This window comes from Papio anubis, chromosome 2, assembly GCF_008728515.1.
Source record: "Papio anubis isolate 15944 chromosome 2, Panubis1.0, whole genome shotgun sequence".
Taxonomy (NCBI): Eukaryota; Metazoa; Chordata; class Mammalia; order Primates; family Cercopithecidae; genus Papio; species Papio anubis.
Window position 1 is genome coordinate 53,078,876 of NC_044977.1, and position 22,096 is coordinate 53,100,971.

The 22,096-nt window shown below is 42.5% G+C and overlaps 1 protein-coding gene across 4 annotated transcripts in view; it reads left to right on the top strand.

The window, feature by feature from the left end:
• Positions 1 to 22,096, top strand: part of VGLL4 (vestigial like family member 4) — a 158,511-nt gene that overhangs the window by 55,021 nt on the left and 81,394 nt on the right. Inside the window, exons 1-2 of one of the 4 annotated variants that reach the window (XM_021933163.2) lie at positions 17,393 to 18,138; positions 18,228 to 18,435. The exons of the other annotated variants lie outside the window; for them this stretch is intronic. Of the exons in view, the coding sequence (XP_021788855.1) occupies positions 18,354 to 18,435 (82 nt within the window). The 5' untranslated portion in view covers positions 17,393 to 18,138; positions 18,228 to 18,353. Of the gene's footprint in view, positions 1 to 17,392; positions 18,139 to 18,227; positions 18,436 to 22,096 lie in introns of those variants that run through there. 4 annotated transcript variants of the gene reach the window in all.

Here is a 22,096-nt window from a genome sequence, read left to right on the forward strand (position 1 = left end):
TTCCAGAAAGTCTGCAGCTAACGTCTATGAGTCATGTGCTCATTCTTGAGCCAATCGCTGCGATTTTCTGGAATCTGTCCTCCATATATTTGGCTGTGTTTCCATCAGTGTCTCTGCTTCCTTTATTGCTATTAATGTGGCATCCGTTTCCGGGATTGCTTCATTCTTCTATTTCTTCACTGAACTTTGCTGTCTTTTAATCTCCCCTTGTTTTCCTGTTTCTTATTTGAGTTCCTGTTTCAGGGAGGTTATGCCTATTTTTTAAAGCCTCATAGAGAAATATTGGTTCAGGCTGGGCGCAGTGGCTCACACCTGTAATTTCAGCACTTTGGGAGGCCGAGGCGGGTGGATCACCTGAGGTCAGGAGTTGGAGACCAGCCTGGCCAACATTTCGAAACCCCATCTCTACTAAAAACACAAAAATGAGCTGGGTGTGGTGGCGGACACCTGTAGTCCTGGCTATTCAGGAGGCTGAGGCAGGAGAATCACTTGAACCCGGGAGGCAAAGGTTGCAGTGAGCCAAGATCATGCCACTGCACTCCAGTCTGGGCAATAGAATAAGATTTCCTCTCATAAATAAATAATAAATAAATAAATACATGGAGAAATGTTGGTTCATAACTTTCCAGTTCTTTCCAGCATAATCTCTCTGGCTTTCTGGTGTGTCTCCATTGACCTGTTCTTGGCAATGTTCCTTTCCTTCCTTTGTCCTGTACCTTATTTGCATCGTCTGTGATGGAGCCTTTCTCACGATTACTCCGTTTTCAATGTGGATGGTTCTTTCTGGGTTACCAGCCTGCTGAGTGGTTGTGACTGGGAGGAGCTGGGGTGGAGTGCGGGGGTACTGGCAACCTGCATTGCAGTCAGCTGCCTCAGAGAGCTTTCTTTCCAGCCCTCCATCCTGAGGGCATTTCTTCTCTCTAGGACAGAAGGAATTTTGATTGCTGCTCACTGTTTGAATCGATCAACAAGCAGGGTAGGGTTCCGTTTTGTAAAGAATTTTGGCTATGATAATCCTATAATTCAGCCCCACGGCCACCCTGATGACACTGAAATGCGTCATGGGCTGCTTTGGTTGCTGTTTGGTATTTAGTCTTTTTCTCGATCTATTGGAAATACAAGGCCGAAATGAAAGTTCAGTTAACATAAAGTTTAAGAGTCTTTTCTGGCCGGGCGCGGTGGCTCAAGCCTGTAATCCCAGCACTTTGGGAGGCCGAGACGGGTGGATCACGAGATCAGGAGATCGAGACCATCCTGGCTAACCCGTTGAAACCCTGTCTCTACTAAAAAATACAAAAAACTAGCCAGGCGAGGTGGCGGGCGCCTGTATTCCCAGCTACTCGGGAGGCTGAGGCAGGAGAATGGTGTAAACCCGGGAGGCGGAGCTTGCAGTGAGCTGAGATCCGGCCACTGCACTCCAGCCTGGGTGACAGAGCAAGACTCCGTCTCAAAAAAAAAAAAAAAAAGAGTCTTTTCTTTGGATCCCACAGTTATTTAATTTTTTAATTTTTAGGGCTAAATTTAAATGATTTTTCCACTGGGGTTCCACAGGCTTCCAGTACTTGGAAGCATGAGAAGTGTATATGTTGAGTTTATGCCCAAGTTCCCAATAGATAATCTTTGAAACCTGTAACATTTACAATATTAAAAGCAAAACAAAACAAAACAAACAACAGCAAAAAACCCCTACCATACTGGGATAGAGATGTGCTGAAACTTACAAAGTAAAACTAAAATTTTGAAACTGGGTGACTTCATGATTTGAAGAACAGTGTACTTTATAGAACAAAGGAAAGGATTTTCATAGCGAGTGGGAATCCGACAGAAAGGGTGGAAGCCGGCATTGACGATGTGTCTGTTAGCACAGCTAGCACTGGGCTGCGTTTCAGAATAAACAAGCAAAGGCCTTTGCCCTCAGGAGCTCTTGGTTTGGTCTACAGGGGAGATAAAGCCATGCGTGATTATGGTAGGCCGTATTAAATGCCATGAGAAAAGTGGTAAGATCAAAGGAGAATGGTCAGGCTGTATCATTATCCACATTTTTTGAAGATGCAGAAGTGGATCAGAGAGATTCTCTAACACACCTAAACTCACACAGCCGGTCCATGGCAGAACCAAGATCGGAACCTGCTTCTAGCTAACTGCTGGCTGGCAGGATGGGAAGTTTTAAATAGTTTTACAGTTTATGGAACTCTTGTTCTTAGTAATCAGTTAGAATTCACTTAATCTGCTCATGCAATAATCAATAGGTTATAGCAAATACTTTATTTTGTTTGTGTCTAATGAGGTACTGTGTTTAGAATGCCTTGTTCCTCAATCCTGCTTTGAGATTTTGTTCTTTTAAGGGCCCAGGCCAATGCCACTTTCTTTATGAAACCCATACCTAAGTCCCTTCAAAGTAGGATTTGAGGCTGGGCACAGTGGCTCACACCTGTAGTCCCAGCACTTTGGGAGGCCAAGGCGGGCGGATCACCCAAGGTCGGGAGTTCGAGACGAGCCTGACCAACATGGAGAAACCCTGTCTCTACTAAAAATACAAAATTAGCTGGGCGTGGTGGTGCATGCCTTTAATTCCAGCTGCTCGGGAGGCTGAGGCAGGAGAATTGCTTGAACCCGGGAGGTGGAGGTTGCCGTGAGCCAACATCATGCCATTGCACTCCAGCCTGGGCAATAAGAGCGAAACTCTGTCTCAAAAAAAAGAAAAAAGAAAAAAGAATACAGGATTTCTCCTGCCTCTGCCTTTTATTGTTTGTTTGTAGGTCTTATGTTCCGCCCTCCGTGATGTGCTCTTCAAGGACAGGGACCATGTCTTACTCATCTTTGGATCCCAATCCCTTCTGGACCAGTGGAGTGGGATCTTCATTAATGTGGCACTCTATTCATGTTGTTTGAATGCCTTGCTTGCCATATGTCTAGGGTCCCAGACACAAGTAAATAGTTCTTAGAAGCATGGAAATTGTATATATATTGGGTTTAACTTCTAGGTGTTCACCTATATCATGATTCTGGGCAGGATAGTTGTGCCTGAGGCCTGGATGTATTGTATGTGTGTGGTGTTAGGGACCTACGTTGGATGTCTCTGCTTCTGGGCTCAGCAACATTCTTCTCTCAATAAAAACTATTCTAGATGGTGTACTTTGTCTAGTGTCTTCTATGAGCAGCTGATAGGACTTTTTGACTCTTCAAAATACCTTTGCATTCATTGATTCAGTGCATTTTATAAGTGCATATCTGACAAATTATTTTGACTATTTTCTTTCTTCAATATTAACTAAATGTGCATTTATGAGTGAGAATTTAGGGAATGGATTTTCTCATTCATGAAGAATTGTGTGCCACATGCTGGATGGATAAAAGGAAAGATCCAGGAGTAGTTCATGTATTCTGTTTCCTCTGTGTCATTCCTAGTTTGTAAAATTGTCAGCTGGCTCTTTAATTAATCATGATATTAAAACAGCAGACATATTGCAGTGATCTGTCAGAAGATGACTGGAAGGTGTCAGCCCCTGTGTCTGGTTAAATATTAGGAAGAAGGCTTGTGTTTTACAGGTCAGCTTTCCAAGATACAGTATGTTGGTGTACCTTTCCTTCATGGTTCCAGACCAAACTAGAAATGTTCTAGCTTGTACTTTGGAAGCAGTTGTGCCTTGAGAGCAGCTGTAAATAAAATATGGTAGTTTGATTATTGCTTTGGGGGGTAGACAGTCCTGAATGTGCAGGTGCAATGCTGTTTTTTCTTGTGTTTCTCTCCCTCTTAAAAGCTTGTTTTAGCCAAGCGTGGTGGCTCATGTCTGTAATCTCAACACTTTGGGAGGCCAAGGCAGGTGGGTCGCTTGAGCCCGGGAATTCCAGTCCAGCCTGGGCAATGCGGCCAGACACAATCTCTACAGAAAATACAAAAATTAGCCGGGTGTGGTGGTGCACGCCTGTAGTCCCAGCTACTCTGGAGACTGAGAGGTTGGAGGATCGCTTAAGTCCGGAGGTTGAGGCTGCAGTGAGCCGTGTTCACACCACTGCACTACAGCCTGGGCAACACAGCAAGACCCTGTCTCAAGAACAAAAACAAACTAACAAAAAACTTGTTTTACTGAGAAAATAGAGGAGAGAGAGCTGGAAGAATCATTTATGTAGATACCATGTAAATTGGCATCACTGCATCTAGGATCATAATTTTCTTTATGGCAGCCTGTACTGCAGGGCACAGTCATTCTCTAACCTTAATCCTTGAATAATCAGTTTCGAGGAACACTGCTAGCCATTCCAAAGTAATAGGATTACACCTGAAACTTACGGGTGAAATGGTTAGTCTCTTTAACCCCCTCTAGTAACCCTCACCTGGCACTAGTGACACCAGGAGTTTTAGATCTCTTCATTTTATGGAAGAAAAAGCCAGAGTCCTGCTAGTTAGCAGCTGTCTTGCATCAGTGTTCTCTCCGAAGACACAGAGAACTTTGGGTTAGTTAAGTTCTCTCACCATTGTTCACTGTAACTGTTATTGTTAATTCAGACCAGCAGGAAAATGAGCCAAACAGTATTCTTCATGGTCATTGTATGATTAAAATGTCTCTTTTTAATTTTTTTGTCTTGGGAGGTGAAGCTCTCATTTCCTTGCCACATTTGTAAGAAAAACAGCAAAAACCCAGGAGCCAACCCTCCTAGAAATAGCAGTTACCATCGTGTATTCTATACAACGTGACATTCTGTCTTGAGATTGCAGTGAGAGTGGCGGCCTGTGGTTGGGTGGGGAGGAGTCGGGAGGGAAAAGAGGAATGATCAGAGCCCTTAGACTTTAGGGCTCAGGCAGACACCACAGAGGCTGCCGAGAAGGACATCCAGGCTTAGAGAGGTGGAATCACTTGATGAAGCTTGCATGGCTAGCGAGGCTTATGGCCTGGGAAATGGATTTTTCTGACTGTATCCAGTGCTCTTTTTGCTAGAAAGCAGTGTGAAGAGTACAGACGGCTCGGCTTGGGAGGCCCGTCGCTGCTCTCAGCTCCAGGCCAGCCTTCCTCTCCTCCCTGCTGCCTACTCCTGGCATCCCTGCAGACGCTCTTAGGACAGTCCTCGCCTCCTCGGGGCAGTCCTTCCTTCCCAGACCCCCTCTTCTCTTTCCTGGCATCTGATTCCCTGACCAGGGCTGTGCTTCGTTGTTGCTGGGGTCACAGTCGTCTTGCTTCTCTGAGAGCCTGGATTGTGGCTAGTCCTCAGAGCCTGGCCAGAAACCTAGTTCTTTCTCAAAGCCATCCCTGGTTCTCACATGGAGCTTTGAAGTGACTCCCAATGCTTACCTGGCTTGCTATGCGAGTGGCCTGCTTTGCTGTGGTGAGAACTTGGGGTGTGCTCTCCCTCCCCTCGAGAATGCGACACCACACCCTGTCAGACCCTATAGGAGTTACTGACCTCAGCTACTGCATTCCAGTGGACATCTCAGCTCTGGAGTTTGACAGATACGTTGAGGGCTTAGCCACGGCAGGCTAGACTCTGCCAGCCACTTTTGCAAAGATCCCCAGCTCAGGCGCTTCCAGCCTGTTAGCCTTCCAGCCTAAAGGCCCTGCCAACACCAGCACCCCTGGGAACTCCTCTAGCCTTCGGGGGCCTTCTGTGTCGCCGTGGATCCCTCCCTGTGTTGGACACCATCTCTCGAGAGAACCACTCATATAAAAGGCACACCTCAAACTTAATCAGATGTCACTTTCCGCAGAGGCCTGCTTCCATCCTAAGTGAGCAACTGGACTTCAATATTTGGGAAGCACTCCCTGTGTGGTGAGTGGACCTCGTCTGTCGTGTGTGTTCCCTGCGAGGCCTGTTCTCATTATTCTCCCCTCCTTAGGGAGGATGAGCCTTTGTATGGCAATAGACAGTGTGCTTCAGGAAATCATACTTCGATCATCTCTTCATTGTAACCACAAAGAGCATCACAAAGCTGTGCACATGCGCTCCCTCCTGACTTCCTTCGGTCTTCAGTTCGCTCCTTCTCTTAGGTTTCTCACTTTCCTCTGTTCCCAGCTTAGATTCTGGAGCTCTCCCTTCCCATTTGTTCTTTCAAGAAATGTTTAATAGTCACCTACCAGTGCCAGGCTTTGTGTTAGGTGCTGGGGAAACAATGATAAGGCAAAACAGCAAGGCTCTGAATGGGAGGGAGATGGCCGTTCATCAGAGGCGCACACACAGGCCTGAAATGACACCTGCCTGCGTCCTCCGAGGGGAGGCTCCTATGCAGTGAGGGGAGTCACTAGAAGCCCCCCACCGCCAGCCGCAATCAGCCACAAACTAGAAACCCCATTATTTCCTCTGGCAAATGCTGTCTCTTCTCAGGACCCCTTAGCCCCCGCACTCCCCGACAGGAAACCCTGCCTTGTCCATTTCTGGGCTCACTGCAGTCAAGTGTTGGTAGGTTTATCCATTTAAAGTCCTATTCCAGCTACTGGGTGTTGATCATTTAAGAAGATAAGCTGAGAATGGGGGTGGGGGGTTCCGTTTGCCCCTTCCGTGTAAAGCAGATGGGAATCGTTTAAATACAAATGACCAGGTGGTGCCATCCCGGTGGGAAGGAAGCCAGGCTGTTTTTAGGTGGGCTCGCATCGCCCCCTAGTCCTGCCCATTGAGCAACTAACTCATTGGGATGTTGAACTCTGGTGGGTATGCAAAGCAGCCAGGTGCCCTCCTCAGTTCAGTCCAGAATCTCCAGGGTAGTGGTCCTGACCCCTAAGGGGAGGAGAGCTTGCAAAAATTACATGGGGAGCTATTTTCAAATGATACTGCTAAGTGTAGTTATTTCCTGGGTGTAAATTCAAAATTCATCTACTGCAGATTTACCAAATTATCCTCCTGGACACCCATGGCTTTCAAAACCTCCTGGGTGATTGTAACGCATGACCACAGTTCAAAACTGCTCTAATAGTGCGTGGGTTTCTCTTGGCCCTAATAATGCCAATGGCCTCACAAATAGAAGCCTCAAATAGAAGATCCAAAGGAGGACAAGGTAATGCTGGCAAACTCATCCTTGGAAAAATTGAATTGTTTGCATTTCAAAAATAGTTTTGTGATATTGGCCATTATTTGATTTAATTGAATATTTTTCAATGAAATACGTTTATTCTAGTTTATGTTACTAAATATAGTTGTATTGGTGATGAAATAGAATCTAAACCACCTGCTTGTGTTGTGAAGATTCTGTCTTCTCTCACTGGGGTTTCGGGCCAGTAATTAATCCAGGACATGTTAACTGTTGAGTGCCTGCTCTTACAGGCGTTAGGCATAGACAAAGAAAAATATGGTATGGGTTTCATTTCAAAGAGATCACAGTGTGATGAGGAAGGTGAATTTGTTGAAAAATTTTAAGATAGTTACAGGTGCAGGTTAATAATCTTAACATTGCAAATGATCTTTTTCTCATACCTCATTTTATTTGCCTGCCTTTTGCAAAGCTAATAAGGTAAAATTCATGCCTTGCAAGTTAACAGTAATTGTGGACTCTAAAAACTCCCCTTATTTTTAGTTAAAAGTAAGACCCTGGTGTCGTGGAAAATCACAGCTTCTGGTCCCAGCTCTGCTGCTCTTTGCATGAGTTGAGAGGAGCCAAGGAGCCTACCTGGTATCTGTTTCCTCATCTGTGAAACTGGTGGTAGCACCTCCGCATTGTTGCAAGCACTGAGAAAGCAACAGGATATATGCAGAAGAACCTAGCACTGTGCCATGGACTATGGTACTTAGTGTCCTTTGTTGTCTTTCTATCCCCTCAACTCTAGGAAAAATAACATTTTAAGACAATAGGACATTGACCTCTTGAGTGGTATCAGAGAACAATGATTTGGCTAAGGAGAAAATGCCCAATAATGATTTGCTTGATTTGGGTTTCTTGATTTATGGCGTTATTGTCACTTTTGCCAAATAATGCTTTGTTGTGGTGGTGGTCGGGGGGTGTCCTGTGCATTGTAAGATGTTTGGCAGTATCCCTGGCTGCCACTAGATGTTAATAACACCCCCAAATTTGAAATAACCAGACATTGCCAGATGTCTCCTGAGGGGGCAAATCTCCGTGGTTGAGAGCCTCTGGCTGGGGCCCTTCCCTCTCTGTTGTCTGGGGTGAATTCTATCCCTCTGCCTGCTACAAGTGTCACAGAGTTCTTACTATCCATTAGAGAAGTGCAAAGTAAAGTCATAGTGTGGCTGCTCCATACCTACCAGAATAACAGGAATGAAAGAGTTGGAAAACTGTTGGCAAGGATGTGGAGCAACTTGAAATCTCATACCCTGCTGGTGGGAGTATAAATGGGTATTACTGCTGTGGAAAACTATTTGGCAATATTTACCTAAGCTGAACATACACTTCCTTTTTTTTTTTTTTTTTTGAGATGGAGTCTCGCTGTGTTGCCCAGGCTGGAGTGCAGTGGCGCAATCTCGGCTCACTGCAAGCTCTGCCTCCTGGATTCACGGCATTCTCCTGCCTCGGCCTCCCAAGTAGCCAGGACTACAGGTGCCCGCCACTGCGCCCGGCTAATTTTTTGTATTTTTAGTAGAGATGGGGTTCCACCGTGGTCTTGATCTCCTGACCTTGTGATCCACCGCCTCGGCCTCCCAAAGTGCTGGGATTACAGGCGTGAGCCACCATGCCCGGCTGCACATACACTTTCTACGTATCTGCTCCTGAGTACATGTGCAACAGAAATGTATTCAGAGGCTGACAAGAGACACATGCTAGAATATTCATAGCAGCACTATTTATAATAACCCCCACGTAGAAACTACCTAAATGCCCATCAGTGGTGGTAGAATGAAGGACCTGTGATATATTGGAGTAATGGAGTACTAGACAGCAGTGCAAATGAATGCTAGGCAACTGCACATAAAAATAATGCTACCACTCATAAACAATGTGGAGTGAAGGAATCCAGCCACAAGAGTAGCTACCATACGATTCTCTTTCTATAAAGCGGTCAATCTGATCTACGTTCTTAAAGGTTCGGATAGTAAGTTACCCTATGGGGGTAGTTACTGGAAGAGGGAATGGGTGGAGGTGGGGTACATTAACATTCTCCCTATTAAAATAACAGCCATGGTTTGTCTTTCTTGGACGGCACCCTAACTGGTTGGAAGGATGGCTCTGGAGGTGCTTAGCGCGCTGCATAATGAGTGAAGCACTGCACAGTCAGACTGACCTGTGAAATGAAGTTGCGTCACACATTGGGGTTAGCAGCAAACTTAGCCTTTCAAATGTTGAGTATTTGGGACATTTTCTCCAGTTCTTCTCGTACTTTTCCATGGAAGTCAGTTCTAGTCAATCTTGCAGGAATACATCTATGGATAATTATGATTTGCTACAAAGTGAATATCAGAATAGCGTTTTAGTTGTGAATGTTCTTTGAATGGGACTTACTGAACCTAAATTGGTTGTAGTAGTGAAAATCATTAATCATGTATGTTTGCAAGAAAATATTTGTATTGTCAAACATATAAGACAGTAGTTGTAAAACTAACAAGTTAAAGTGTTTTGCAAGAGATTTCTTTTTTCTTGGGGACGCTAATCTAACTAAATTCCCTTCCTTCACACTGATTTATTTAAAACACCATCCTTATCCTGTAATCCTAGCACTTTGGGAGGCTGAGGTGGGCAGATCACTTGAGGTCAGGAGTTCTAGACCAACCTGGCCAACATGGTGAAACCCTGTGTCTACTAAAAATACAAAAATTACCCAGGCGTGGTGGCACGTGCCTGTTATCCCAGCTACTTTGGAGGCTGAGGCAGGAGAATTGCTTGAACCTGGGGGGCAGAAGTTGCGGTGAGCAGACATCGTGCCACTGCACTCCAGCCTGGACAACAGAGTGAGACTATGTCAAAAAAACAAAAAAAGCAAAAAACACCATTCCCAGTCTGCACTTTTTAGGATTATTAATGTTAAATTTATGTTAAAGGCATATTTCCTATTTAATCATTTGATATCAATTTAATTGGTTTTGTATTTTGTTTTAACTTTTGCAGAGTTTAGTAAGAATTAAACTATTTGTTAAAAGATATTTTCTATGACTTTTAATATTAAATAAAATAAGATTTATTTTTGTATTTGAAATATAATGCACATCAGGCAAGAAATAGCACAAATTCTGCAGTTTGCTTTTTCAAAACGGTCTTTGTAATTTAAAGTTCACCTCTAGAGGGTGCTGTTGTATTGAAAATTTAAATTTGATCTGAAGCACCATTTAAAGTTTTTGAAAAGTGCATGAATGTGTTAAAATCTTATTACAGAGAATAATCAGTCGCTACTTAATAGAAGTTGAGTGTGTTTTAACTTACAAATGGTAGTATTTTATCAATAATAAAATCTAAGACATAGTTTAATCATACTTGCTTTTGTGAAAAATTCCACAAAATACTGTCCTTTTAAAAAATCATCCTTGAGCAACCCCAAGTTGTATAAACACTATTTTATGATATATTTAGGAATTCTTCACTTATAAGAAAGTAACAACAAAGGGAGCTTATTAGATATTTGGTTTATGTCGGTTTTTTTTTTTTTTTTTTTAAGTCAGCTACTCCCAGGAACTATACACGTCATTGATATTTAAGGCATTTGAAGTTTGTTTTGTTTTGGTTTCTTCTTTAATTCAGCAGCTTAGCTGTTGACCTACTGTGTACAAAGCAGTCTTTATAATATGGTAGGGGACTGACACAGAAACTGTCTCATAGTCTGTTTTGTTTTAGGAAGAAGTGTAGAATAAACCTAAAATAATGCAGGATGAAGAGATTAATCCTAGCTAATGGTTCTTAGCGGGGGTAATTCAGCTAGGCCTTTAAGGAATTTGCATTCTAAACAGTGTTTAAAAGAAAAGAAAGTTTAGTTTCTTAAGTCGTCTTTTTTACCACTAAATGCTAGGTTTTACCTTAAACACTTTTCTTTTTTCTTGTTTTTTTTGAGTCGGAGTCTCGCTCTGTTGCTCAGACTGGAGTGCAATGGTGCAATCTTGGCTCAATACAACCTCCGCCTCCCGGGTTCAAGCAGTTCTCCTGCCTTAGCCTCCCAAGTAGCTGGGATTATAGGCACCTGCCACCACACCTGGCTAATTTTTTTGTATTTGGTAGAGATGGGGTTTCACTATGTTAGTCAGGCTAGTCCCGAACTCCTGACCTCTGGTGATCTACCCCACCAACCCTCTCAAAGTGTTGGGATTACAGGTGTGAGCCACCACGCCCGGCCCCTTAAACCCTTTTCTATGCTTTCCTTCTTACAACCTTATCTTAGTAATTAAGATAAGTAGATTACGAAGCAAAATATGTTGACCAATGTAGTGTTTTACAAACACCACCATCATCTTCATCATCATTACTTTTCTTAGTATACTGAGGAATGTGCCGGTAAATTGCGATGGACCTAGAGATCCTCTGAAACATGACATTTTTGCGTCTCCAACTTACTGTTTAACTGATGCTTTAGCTCAAGGAATAGTCAAACTTATTTTCTTGTTATTAGTAAGGTCTGTTTTGAATATTATTTATATCAGGTTAAAGTGTGTGTGTGTGTTTCTACATGTAGTAAGAAGAGGAAAAAAGCACTTTAAAATGAAAGCATTAACTAAATATCCAACTTACCTGAAACCCTGGGAGGAAGAGCACAACTGAATCCAGTGGGGAAACCAAATAGCGCAGTAGGGTTACTCATATTTTCTAGTGTGATATTTGGAGATGTTATGTTAGACTTAACATTGAAACTTTCCCCACTCTTCAGGTGCTCAAATGAAAGCATTTTATTTTAAATAAATGTCTGGGGAGTGATTTTGATCATTTGGCTTTTCTTTCCCCAGGCTGATATTAAATAGAAGATTATTTGGGTTTTATTACTCAGCTCGCAGTTTTGGTGATCTATTCTAAAGTGGTAGTCAAATCTCTAGCAAATTAAACAGATCAGCCTAGTAATTAGCCTGGACTTTCTTTTATCGTCATATTGCCATTATTCCACAGAGATGCTGAGACACAGTCATAATTAACATTTATAAAGCACTTATTGGGTCAGGCGTGGTGGCTCACGCCAGTAATCCCAGCACTTTGGGAGGCTGAGGCGGGTGGATGGCTTGAGGCCAGGAGTTCAAGACCAGCCCGGGCAACATAACGAGAACCTGTCTCTACAAAAAATGATTAAAAAAAAAAATTAGCTGGATACGGTGGCATGCACCTGTGGTCCCACTGAGGTGGAGGATCACTTGAGCCTAGGAAGTCAAGGCTGCAGTGAGCTGTGATTGAGCCACTGCACTCTAGCCTGGGCAACAGAGGGAGACCCTGTTTCAAAAAACTGAATCAAACCAAACCAAACCAAACCAAGTTGAGCACTTATTATGTGCTGTTGGGGAGTTTCACACTAAGGACTGAGGCTTAGCTTTCCTTCCCTCTAGAAGCTTACTCTAGGTCTAGTTTGGGGGAATTGGTACTGACATATGGTATAATTAGTAAACAGTAGAAGATAAAAAGCACCTGCACAAGTCTATAAGCTCTGCAAGTTTAGAGCTGTCTCAGTCGACTTTGCTCTTTGAGGCAGATACCCCATCTTAAACATCTTTGAATCTTCCAAAGTTGTAAAGAAATGTTTGGATTCTTATTAACTTGTTAAACTCCAATCAAAAGGAGGTATCATGAGATATGTAAGCTATAATAAGATATACATATCCATTGCTTATGTCTCACCAGGGAATATTATTGTGTTGCTGCTTTTTAAAAATCAAGAACTTTCCTTATCCGCACCTTCATTATAGGAAGAATAAACTATTTGTAGGCTAGTTAGAAATTCAGGAAAATGTAAAAAATGCCCACCGTTCAAAGATGGGCACTGTTAACATTTTGGAATACTTTCTGGTCTTTTTAATGTATGCTTTTTTCTATATATATGTATGTACTCATAAATACATTAGCACAGTTGGTGAATAATGTGAATTAGTTTTATATCCCATTTTTATTGTTTTCAGTTAACAAATGTAGTACTATCACACAGCATATAGCACAGCATTTCCTCATGTCATTATAGATTATTGAAGGTGTTGTAATGGCCGCCTAATATTCCGTCATCGATAAGCCACAGTTTTAATGCATCCTATTATTTTTGGACTTTAGGTTTTCAGGTTTTCATTTTACTCATAGCAGTATGATAAGCATCTTTATGAAACTCTTCAAATCTTACTATTTTCTTAAGACAGAATTCTATAAGTGGAGTCCAATGCAAGGACAAAGGCGTGGACATTTTTCATGAAACAGTCCAGTGTGTGTCAGCCTGCTTTATAGGCAGGCGTTATGTGTTCATGCTGCATTAGCAGTGAGCAAAGCTTCCAACGGCATCCTGTTGCCCCAGCAAGAAATAAGATTGAAAAAGTCTTTTTGTTAAATTGGTAGGTGGAAAATCACTTAATTTCTTAAAATTTATATTTCTTTATTAGTAAGGTTGAATAGTTTTTCAAAAATGTGTTGGCCATTTGTTTCTCATGCTCTTTACTCAAAAAATGTTTATTCAGATCAAGTGGTTTTTCAATTTTTTTCCTTTGCTCTATTTTTAAATGTTCTTTATATACCAAGAACATTTATCCTTCACTGTAACATATGATACAAATATATTCTTCTGTTTTGTGTTTTTGCCTGTACTTGGTTTTGGTGTTTTTAGATGTATAAAAGCATAAAATCTGTGTACTAAATCAAATTCTACAATTTCCTTGGTGGCTTCTGTCTTTGATTAAAAATTTTATTTCTGGCTTAGCAAATGTTTTCCTATTCCACATCAGATAGTGTGAACATATCCTTATAGTTTTATAAGGTTTTGCAGCAAAAACCTTACTTTAAAAGCATCTAAATCATCTTTAAAACATTTGGGATTTATTTCGATGTACAGTATAAGGCAAAGTGCTATTTGGGTTCTTTTCTCAGTAATGCTTGTTTTGTAATCCATTTCTTCCCCATTGGCCTGGATTTCTGATTCCTATATACACAGTATCTGTATGGTCCTACCTAGTCTGTACCCAGTAACGCTCCAAAAATGTTCTTTGCTTTCATGTTTTAAATATTTGGTAGATCAAACGTATTCATTCTTAAAAAAAGAAATAGCTTTTCCCATCTCATTTGTGTGTGTGGATAAAATTTAGACCCATATTTCCAATTCCCTACAAAACTATCCTGTTGGTACTTTAATTATAAATATATTAGCCTATGAATGAATCTGAGAAGGATTGATATTTTTTAGTATTTGGGTTTTTTTTTTTTTTTTTTTAATGGATGAGTTGATTGTACCCTGAAGTACAATCAGAATCTACATGGTGTTTCTTAAAGGCAATGACCTGTGGTCTCCAAGAGATGTTGACAGCCACCTAATGACGTCGAGTAAGATAATCCAGTGTGTGCTGGAAGTAGCGATGGGGAAATGAAGAATCTGCCTTTTAGATGTTTGATTTTATTCAGCTGGTATTTATTGATGGCCTACCACGTGCCAGGCTTCTGCCAGACTGACCTTGAAAAGGTGAGGAAGGCATAGTCCTTGCTCCGAAGGTCTAGACCTGGCTAGGAACGAAGCACATATAAGGTGCGGGTTGAGCATCCTAATCCAAAAATCTGAAATGAAAAATGCTCCAAAATCCGAACAGTTTTGAGTGCTGATACAACATTCAAGTGAAATGCTCATATTGGAGAATTTCAGATTTCAGACTTTAAAAGTCTGATTAGAGATGCTCAACTGGTAAGTATAATGCAAATATTCCAAAAACCAAGAAGGTCCGAAATCCAAAACACTTATGGTCCAGGTATTTTGGATAAGGACTACTTATCCTGTAAAAGGATAGCTTGGAGTAGCGTGTGAGGAGATGGTAGGACAGGGTCCCAGGGAGGTTTCACAGGACAGGAGGGGCTTTCTGACAAGTCTCAAGGAAGAGAGGATGTTTGCTGAGTAGACAGGCTGGGAAAGAAGAGACGTCTTGCACACTGAGAAGCGAACTGATGTGATTTGTGGAATAACTAACTGCAGGTCATCCAGTGTGCTTGAAACTAAAGTGAAAGTTGTCAGGGGCTGGGATGGAAAGGCCTAGAGTCGGTCCAGGAGGCGCTCCCAGCCTGCAGAGGCTGGCTATTGTAGCTGGCCCCTCTGGAGCACAAGCTTCTCTGTGAAACCAGGTTTGTTTTATTTTCCCCCAAGACTTTGTTGCAGACTGATAGTTTATAAAATGTAATGCAATAATTAGAAAATAACTGAAAACTACAGCCCTCTAATTGCTTTAATATTAAGATTAGAGAGACAAAATTAGTCTGTCAAATTGCTATAGAAGTTTTAAATGTTCATTCTTAGTTTCTGTATCTAGCTTTTGGGGACTAGGAACACCTCGTGCTCGAATCCCTCTGGATCACACTTGGGTAGCACTGTGCTAGCCTCCCGGATCAGCGGGAAAGACGTGGTGGCTGTTGGCTGGGAATATTACAACAGTCAAGGTAGAGCTGTGAGACAGTGTCCATGAAAATGGTTGCCACCCGGAGCCTGAGAACTGCTATTGTAAATGATGCTGAGTCACTAAAGGGAAGTTACCAAATATTTGATTCATTTTCTACAATGGTATTGTTTGAATCATGTGCTTAAATCACTATTTAAAAAAAAAAAAAACCTCTTCATGTCAAAATAAGTGAATAAAACAAAATATCTTAAGGCAGGGTTTTGTTTTTTTTTTCCTTCCCAGATGAAAGCAATGGTTCTCAACCTTGACTGCATATTGGAATCACCTGGGACTTTAGAAGCTAATGCTGCTGGTTCCCACCCCCTCAGATGAGTTTGGGTTGCAACCTCAGCATCAAGATTTTTAAAAGCTCCCCCCTGGTTCTAATGTGCAGTCACCTCTCTCCCATGTGGGATATTCTAATGATGGATAAAGTTTTCTGATTGAGAATTTATGTAAAAACATAGCACAGTAAGAGTACTCCAAAACTATCAGTTGAATTTAAATCTGATACCTGATATTGTTTGTTTTCAGTGCAATGATCTTGTGTATACTGGATGTTATGAGTTTTAAGTTTTCTTAAACCCTCCCCACCAAATACCATTAAGTATTTTAATTACAATTGATAGGATACATATCTTTCACTATAGCATATTACATGTAATATAGCATCAATAAATATTCTTATAAATGAAAGCTTGTGAAATCTTGATTCCCCTTTTACTTACTTCCCTGATGTCACCCCAGTGATTACTGTTGGAGCAATGACGGCAACAGTATTTGGATGTCATACGAATTTCCAAGTAAGTTTTTTTTTTTTTTTTTTGAGACAGAGTCTTGTTCTGTCACCCAGGCTGGAGTGCAGTGGCACAATCTTGGCTCACTGCAGCCTCTGCCTCCCTGGTTCAAACAATTCTCCTGCCTCAGCCTCCCGAGTAGCTGGAATTACAGGCATATGTCACTACGCCCGGCTAATTTTTGTATTTTTAGTAGAGACAGGGTTTCACCATGTTGGCCAGGCTGTTCTCAAACTCCTGACCTCAAGCGATCTGCCTGTCTGAGCCTCCCAAAGTGCTGGGATTACAGGCATGAGCCACCGCATCTGGACTCCCAAGTAGGATTTCATTAGAACACCTTGCCATGAGTACGCCTAATAAATCCAATGCAACTATTGCTGGATTTTTAACATATAACTCCTTCAAATTATTTATTCAAATATTATTTTAGAATATTGAAAATATATTTTTAGAATATTCATTCAAACGTTTAGAGTTTTTTTTTTTCTATTTTGTTAACATATTCTTCATGTGCTGAAAACTGAACATTCAGTGGTTCACTCATTAAGTAAACAGTTTCTGGGCACCTAAACTTGGTTGTGCTAGGCACTGGGTAATGAAAGTTTAAGCCCCGAGTCCTAACAATAGCAAATAGTACAGCTGCATGCCACTAGCTTCTTATACACAGGTGGGTGTCATACATGCCAAATGAAAATAATTTTACCCTTTCCTTCTATAATTTGAAGTACATTTTCAATTTCTGATATTATAGCCTTATTTGCTTAAACACTCTTCCACCTCTTCTCCCCTCCTTGTCTCACACCGTTGCCCAGGCTGGAGTGCCGTGGCACGATCTTGGCTCACTGCATCCTCCTCCTCCCAGGTTCAAACAATTCTCCCACCTCAGCCTCCTGAGTAGCTGGGATTACAGGTGCGCACTACTACGCCAGGCTAATTTTTGTATTTTTAGCAGAGACGGGGTTTCACCATGCTGGCCAGGCTGGTCTCGAACTCCTGACCTCAAGTGATCTGCCTGCTTCGACTGGGATTACAGGTGTGAACCACTGCACCCAGCCCCCTCGTTTTTTTTTTTTTTTAAATAAAGTTATAACATTAGGAGGAAAAAAACACTTTAAAAGTAGTTCTGTCAACTATTTTGGGGGCTGTGGGCCAGTCATTTAATCCATCTGAACCTCAGTTTCCTCTGCTGTGAAAGGGTGATACCCTCCCTGCCCCGTCCATCTCAGTTGTTATGGGGATTATGGAAAAAGTTATATGTAACGTTAACATAAGAAATTTAAATATCCAGCTAGAGTGTAAATGGACATTATAAAACAATCTTTAAAAGAAACAAACTGTATATATATGGCTTATGCATCACTAGCACTTCGGGTTTCTGAAGCTCCAACGTGAAATTTCACGAAAGTTGCATTCCATGGAAGTTTGCTTCCATGATGAATTTTTTACTTTGTACTCAGCTCCTGAAAAAGAAACTTCCTGGGTTTTCTTTTTTCCTCCTACGGTTTTGCAGCGGCCGGGCTGCTTCCTGTCAAGAGCCACTCTGCCAAGGCCCCGTCTCTAGAGTCTCTCCCCCTCCCCTTTCTCTTTCTTTCCAACACTTGCTACATTGAGAGGCTGATCCTGTGCAGAAGCCCTCCCTGCCTCTGCCGTGCGGCGCAGTGAGCATGCTCGGCCTCCTGCGGGAAGAGGAAGCGGCCGCATAGGAGTCATGCCAAGCATAGCCCGCATGTCAGCGCTGCCGGCTTGCAGCGGGCTGTGAGCGGGGCCGGCGCCGCTTTGTCCTATGAAACGGGCTGCGCGTTTCTCTTTTTCACTCTTTTCCATTTCCAGGAAGGACTTGTAAGGACTTCTGAAACGCTCTTTTCATACTCGATCGGGGATACAGTACATACACCGTCTACCAGTAAGCCCTTGAAGGGTTTCGTGTGAGCTCGATTTTTTGTGCCTGGGTTTTTTTTTTTTTTTTAACTTTTGCATACTTTGTTTTGATAGTCTGAGGCTGGGCCTCTGCCTTTGTGAAGTTGAAGAGCCAGGAGCTACTCAGCAACAATTCATTTTTGAAACTTAACTCTTTTGGGGGCGAAAGCAAAGAGCTGGTTTTCTTTGCTAGCCCAATAAATGCTATTTATGAAGATGGACCTGTTGAACTATCAGTACTTGGACAAGATGAACAACAATATCGGCATTCTGTGCTATGAAGGTAGATGTCCAGCTGTAGAATTACTGCCCGTTGCTCGTCCCGGCCACTCCTCCTCAGTGTGCTGGGTGCCTGCCTTCTAAGCCTTGCTGTCCTTCTCGGGGCTGTAGGGCGCTTGAAAGGCCGGCGTTTCTTAGATTCGGTTCGGCACCGAGTGTGTTCGAATCTCAGGCTGCGGGGGGCGGTGGGGGGGCTGGACGGGGAGGCGGTGAAGTAGAAACCCTTCAAAGTTTGTTTTATGCTTGCAACGTACTCGCGCCTTACATTTTTAACTCTTTAAAATGTATGTCTTTTTGATTTCCGTTAATGTTGTCTTTAGGGGAAGGACTTGTAGGACGCCGGTAAAAGTTGAGCCTCTGTTTGGGGGAGGGGCTGGTAAGGATTGCACCGTCTACTGTACCCCGTTGTGGGCCACAGCGCCCTGCAGCTCACGGAGGGGGAGCCAAAGTTACAGCGAGTTTCTGTGCTCGCGAGTGAGTGTCCCAAACAGCGGAGAATGTCGCTCTCCCGCGTGGGGCTGGAAGGGCACCGTGTCAGCGAGCACAGGCCGGCTCTTTGTCTCGCTGGCGCTTCCTGTGCAGCCCGGGGAGCGCTGACATTGGGGGGTGTTCCTCGCGCTCTGCTCCCTGTGGGAGCGATTACACAACACCCCGACCCCCAGCCTGCCCTGAAAAAGAGAAAGCCGCGCTCAATTCTAATTTATTACCTCCTACTGCCCGCGAGGTGCTTCCCCCACTGTCTTGTATTTCAAGCTGTCTCTGGTAGCAGTAAGAGAAAAATCTATTTCTTAAGCGGTTGGAACATCCTCTACGTGCGATTTGAAAAAGTGGCAATGGCCTGGGTCTGCTGCCGAGAGGCATCTCCGGGGGAGTTCGGCCTGGCAGGAAGTGTATTTTTTGTTGTAACCACACACACATCCGGGACTCTTCTCTTTCTCATTCAGCAGAAGCAGTTTCCATTTTTTCTCCAATGATACACGGGACATTTCTCTTGAAAAAGAAAACAGTTACAAAACTTGGGAGGGTAATTCACTTGTAATTTTTAGTCTAAAAACTTCAGGCCTGTTTCCTAATCAGTTGAAAACTTACCCTTTCAAGAATATTTTTCCCCTTCAAGGAAAAAAAAACCCCTCATTCGTGTTGTTTTTTAAAACTCTATGGATAAGGATCTCATATTTAACGTTTCTTAAAAAGGGTATTTGTTTTTCTTTACTCCTACTAGTTCTTGCTATGAGAATTTTGGTGAATTGCTTTCTTTGCATCTGATGTATTAAGTAACATCTTGCTTCTGAACTCACTTTAAAAAGGTAGACGACTTTAGAAAGCCATAAGCAGCCATTGCTGGGCTTGTTTCCTGTGACATTCACACATTGCAGTCAGGGTTTTGTTTTTGTTGTTTTTTTTTAACCATCCCCCACTTCCCCCAACAAGAAAGAAACTTTTGAGGCAATTTCTGTTGTATTGTCTTTGCCAACAAGTAATATGATATTTTAAAAACAAAACATAATGGCCTAAGAGAGAAATATAAGATTGTAGGGAAATTGATACCAGATACCAGATTAATTTTTCCTGTCTCCGATTGGTGAGGACCAGCTTATGGACAGCCAGCCCAGGACGAGTTGTTGTGTAGCAGGCAACACACAGGAAACTAGAGTGCTCTGCTCTTCTTCTCTTCTCTTCTCTCTTCTCTTCTCTTCTCTTCTCTTCTCTTCTCTTCTCTTCTCTTCTCTTCTCTTCTCTTCTCTTCTCCCTCGGTATTTGGGAGGAAGAAACTTTGATTTTGAAAGTTGAGTAGCTATATGGGATAATGGACTAAAGTCTGTTTGGTTTAAACATCTGCTCCTATTTTCCTTATTATGAGAGTTAACATTATTTTAACACCAGAATAAATACAGAGGAAATGAAGGAAAGCACAGCAAAATTTGAGTGGTGTTTATAGTGAATTGTTGATGTCCTAGTGGTTTTCTCAGTGTAAACACTGCACACATCTGGTCTGAACTCCAGAGGGTGTTTTGAAGATGGGCATAAATCATACAGGGGATTTTTTCGTAAGAAACGTTGGAAAGATTATGGTTCTTTTAAATCCAACACTTGGACTTGGAGAATATTCGTTTTAAACGTATCAGCTCCCCAGCATTCCAGGGAAGTTGTTTGGAAAATGGAATGTACTGTTGGTAGGCAACATTTGATTTCATTTAGGGCACAGTCAAGTTTCATGCCCCTTAAGAATAAGGGACAAATTAATTTTTTGACATTTTAGTTTTAAAAATTAAGATGCGGATGGTTAATTATTCTTACCAGCTAAATTATACCATGTTCCTTAGTTGTATGAGACACAGCTCTACTCAAAACTAAACCATGTGTCTGGGGTTTTTTTTTTTTTTGAGACGAAGTCTTACTTTTGTCCCCCAAGCTGGAGTGCAATGGCGCCATCTCAGCTCACTGCAACCTCTGCCTCAGCCTCCTGAGTAGCTGGGATTACAGGTGCCTGCCACCACGCCCGGCCCATTTTTGTATTTTTAGTAGAGATGGGTTTCACCATGTTGGCCAGGCTGGTTTCGAACTCCTGACCTCAGGTGATCCGCCCACCTCAGCCTCCCAAAGTGCTGGAATTACAGGCGTGAGCCACTGCCCTCAGCCTGTGCCATCTTTCTTAAATCTCTCTTGTGACTTAATACGCAAATAGATCTTTTTAGCTGTTTACCAATAAAGCATACAAGGTCTGCCTTCCTGACTGACTCCATATTGCTTAGATGTGGACTCCCTCCTTGGTAACTGCTTCCTGGCTCCTGCCCTCCACCATAGTTGTCTGCAAGAATAATTGAAAAGAGAATAAAGGGAAAAAGTAACCACAATTAGCAGGTTTCGGGTGGGAGAAGGAGAAGTTAGGCAGAGGGCCGGAAGGATCGAAGTCTGGCTAACTTCTGGGAGCTAACTAATTACCTTCATTAATGATGAGCAGATTAGCAGAACTGTGCTTGTGCTAATGTGTTCAGAACCTCATGGCTTATTACTACCATACTCAGCAATTAACCACTGCATCATTCATCACCCCACTGAATGCCCAAATGATACCCACTTGAAGCCCAGTTTTGCCTCTGTCTCCATGAAAAGGTCATAGGCCAACCCCAGCCCTCATTTTTTCCCCCTCCTCTGAACACCTGAGAACACCTTGCTGAACTGGCGAAAGCCTCATGAAGGCAAAGCATTCTCTCTTGGTGACCGTTGCATCCCTGAATCCTAGCACAGGGTCTGAGTGGGCTCTCAGGAAGTGGCTGAGAATGAAGACTGACTCAAAAAAAATCAGCGCAATCTCTCAATGGCAGCTGTAGTTGCTACTGTATAATTTAACACTTGATTATATACTGCCTTGTATTCTCTAATTAATTATTGCAGAGCTATCCAGGGCCTCAGACATCATCTAATACCTTTGCCTTGTTTTCACCAAGGAAAGTGAGGCTCAGAGAGGTAAACTCTTTTTCAGAAAGTTTATTTAGTTTATTTAGAAAGTTTGTGGCAGGATTGAATTGAGTTTTGACTCTTCTATGAATCTCCTATGCCGTACTGCCTCTCCAGAATTATTTCATGTCTTTTTTTTTTGAGACAGAGTCTTGCTCTGTTGCCCAGACTAGAGTGCAGTGGCGCCATCTCCACTCACTGCAACC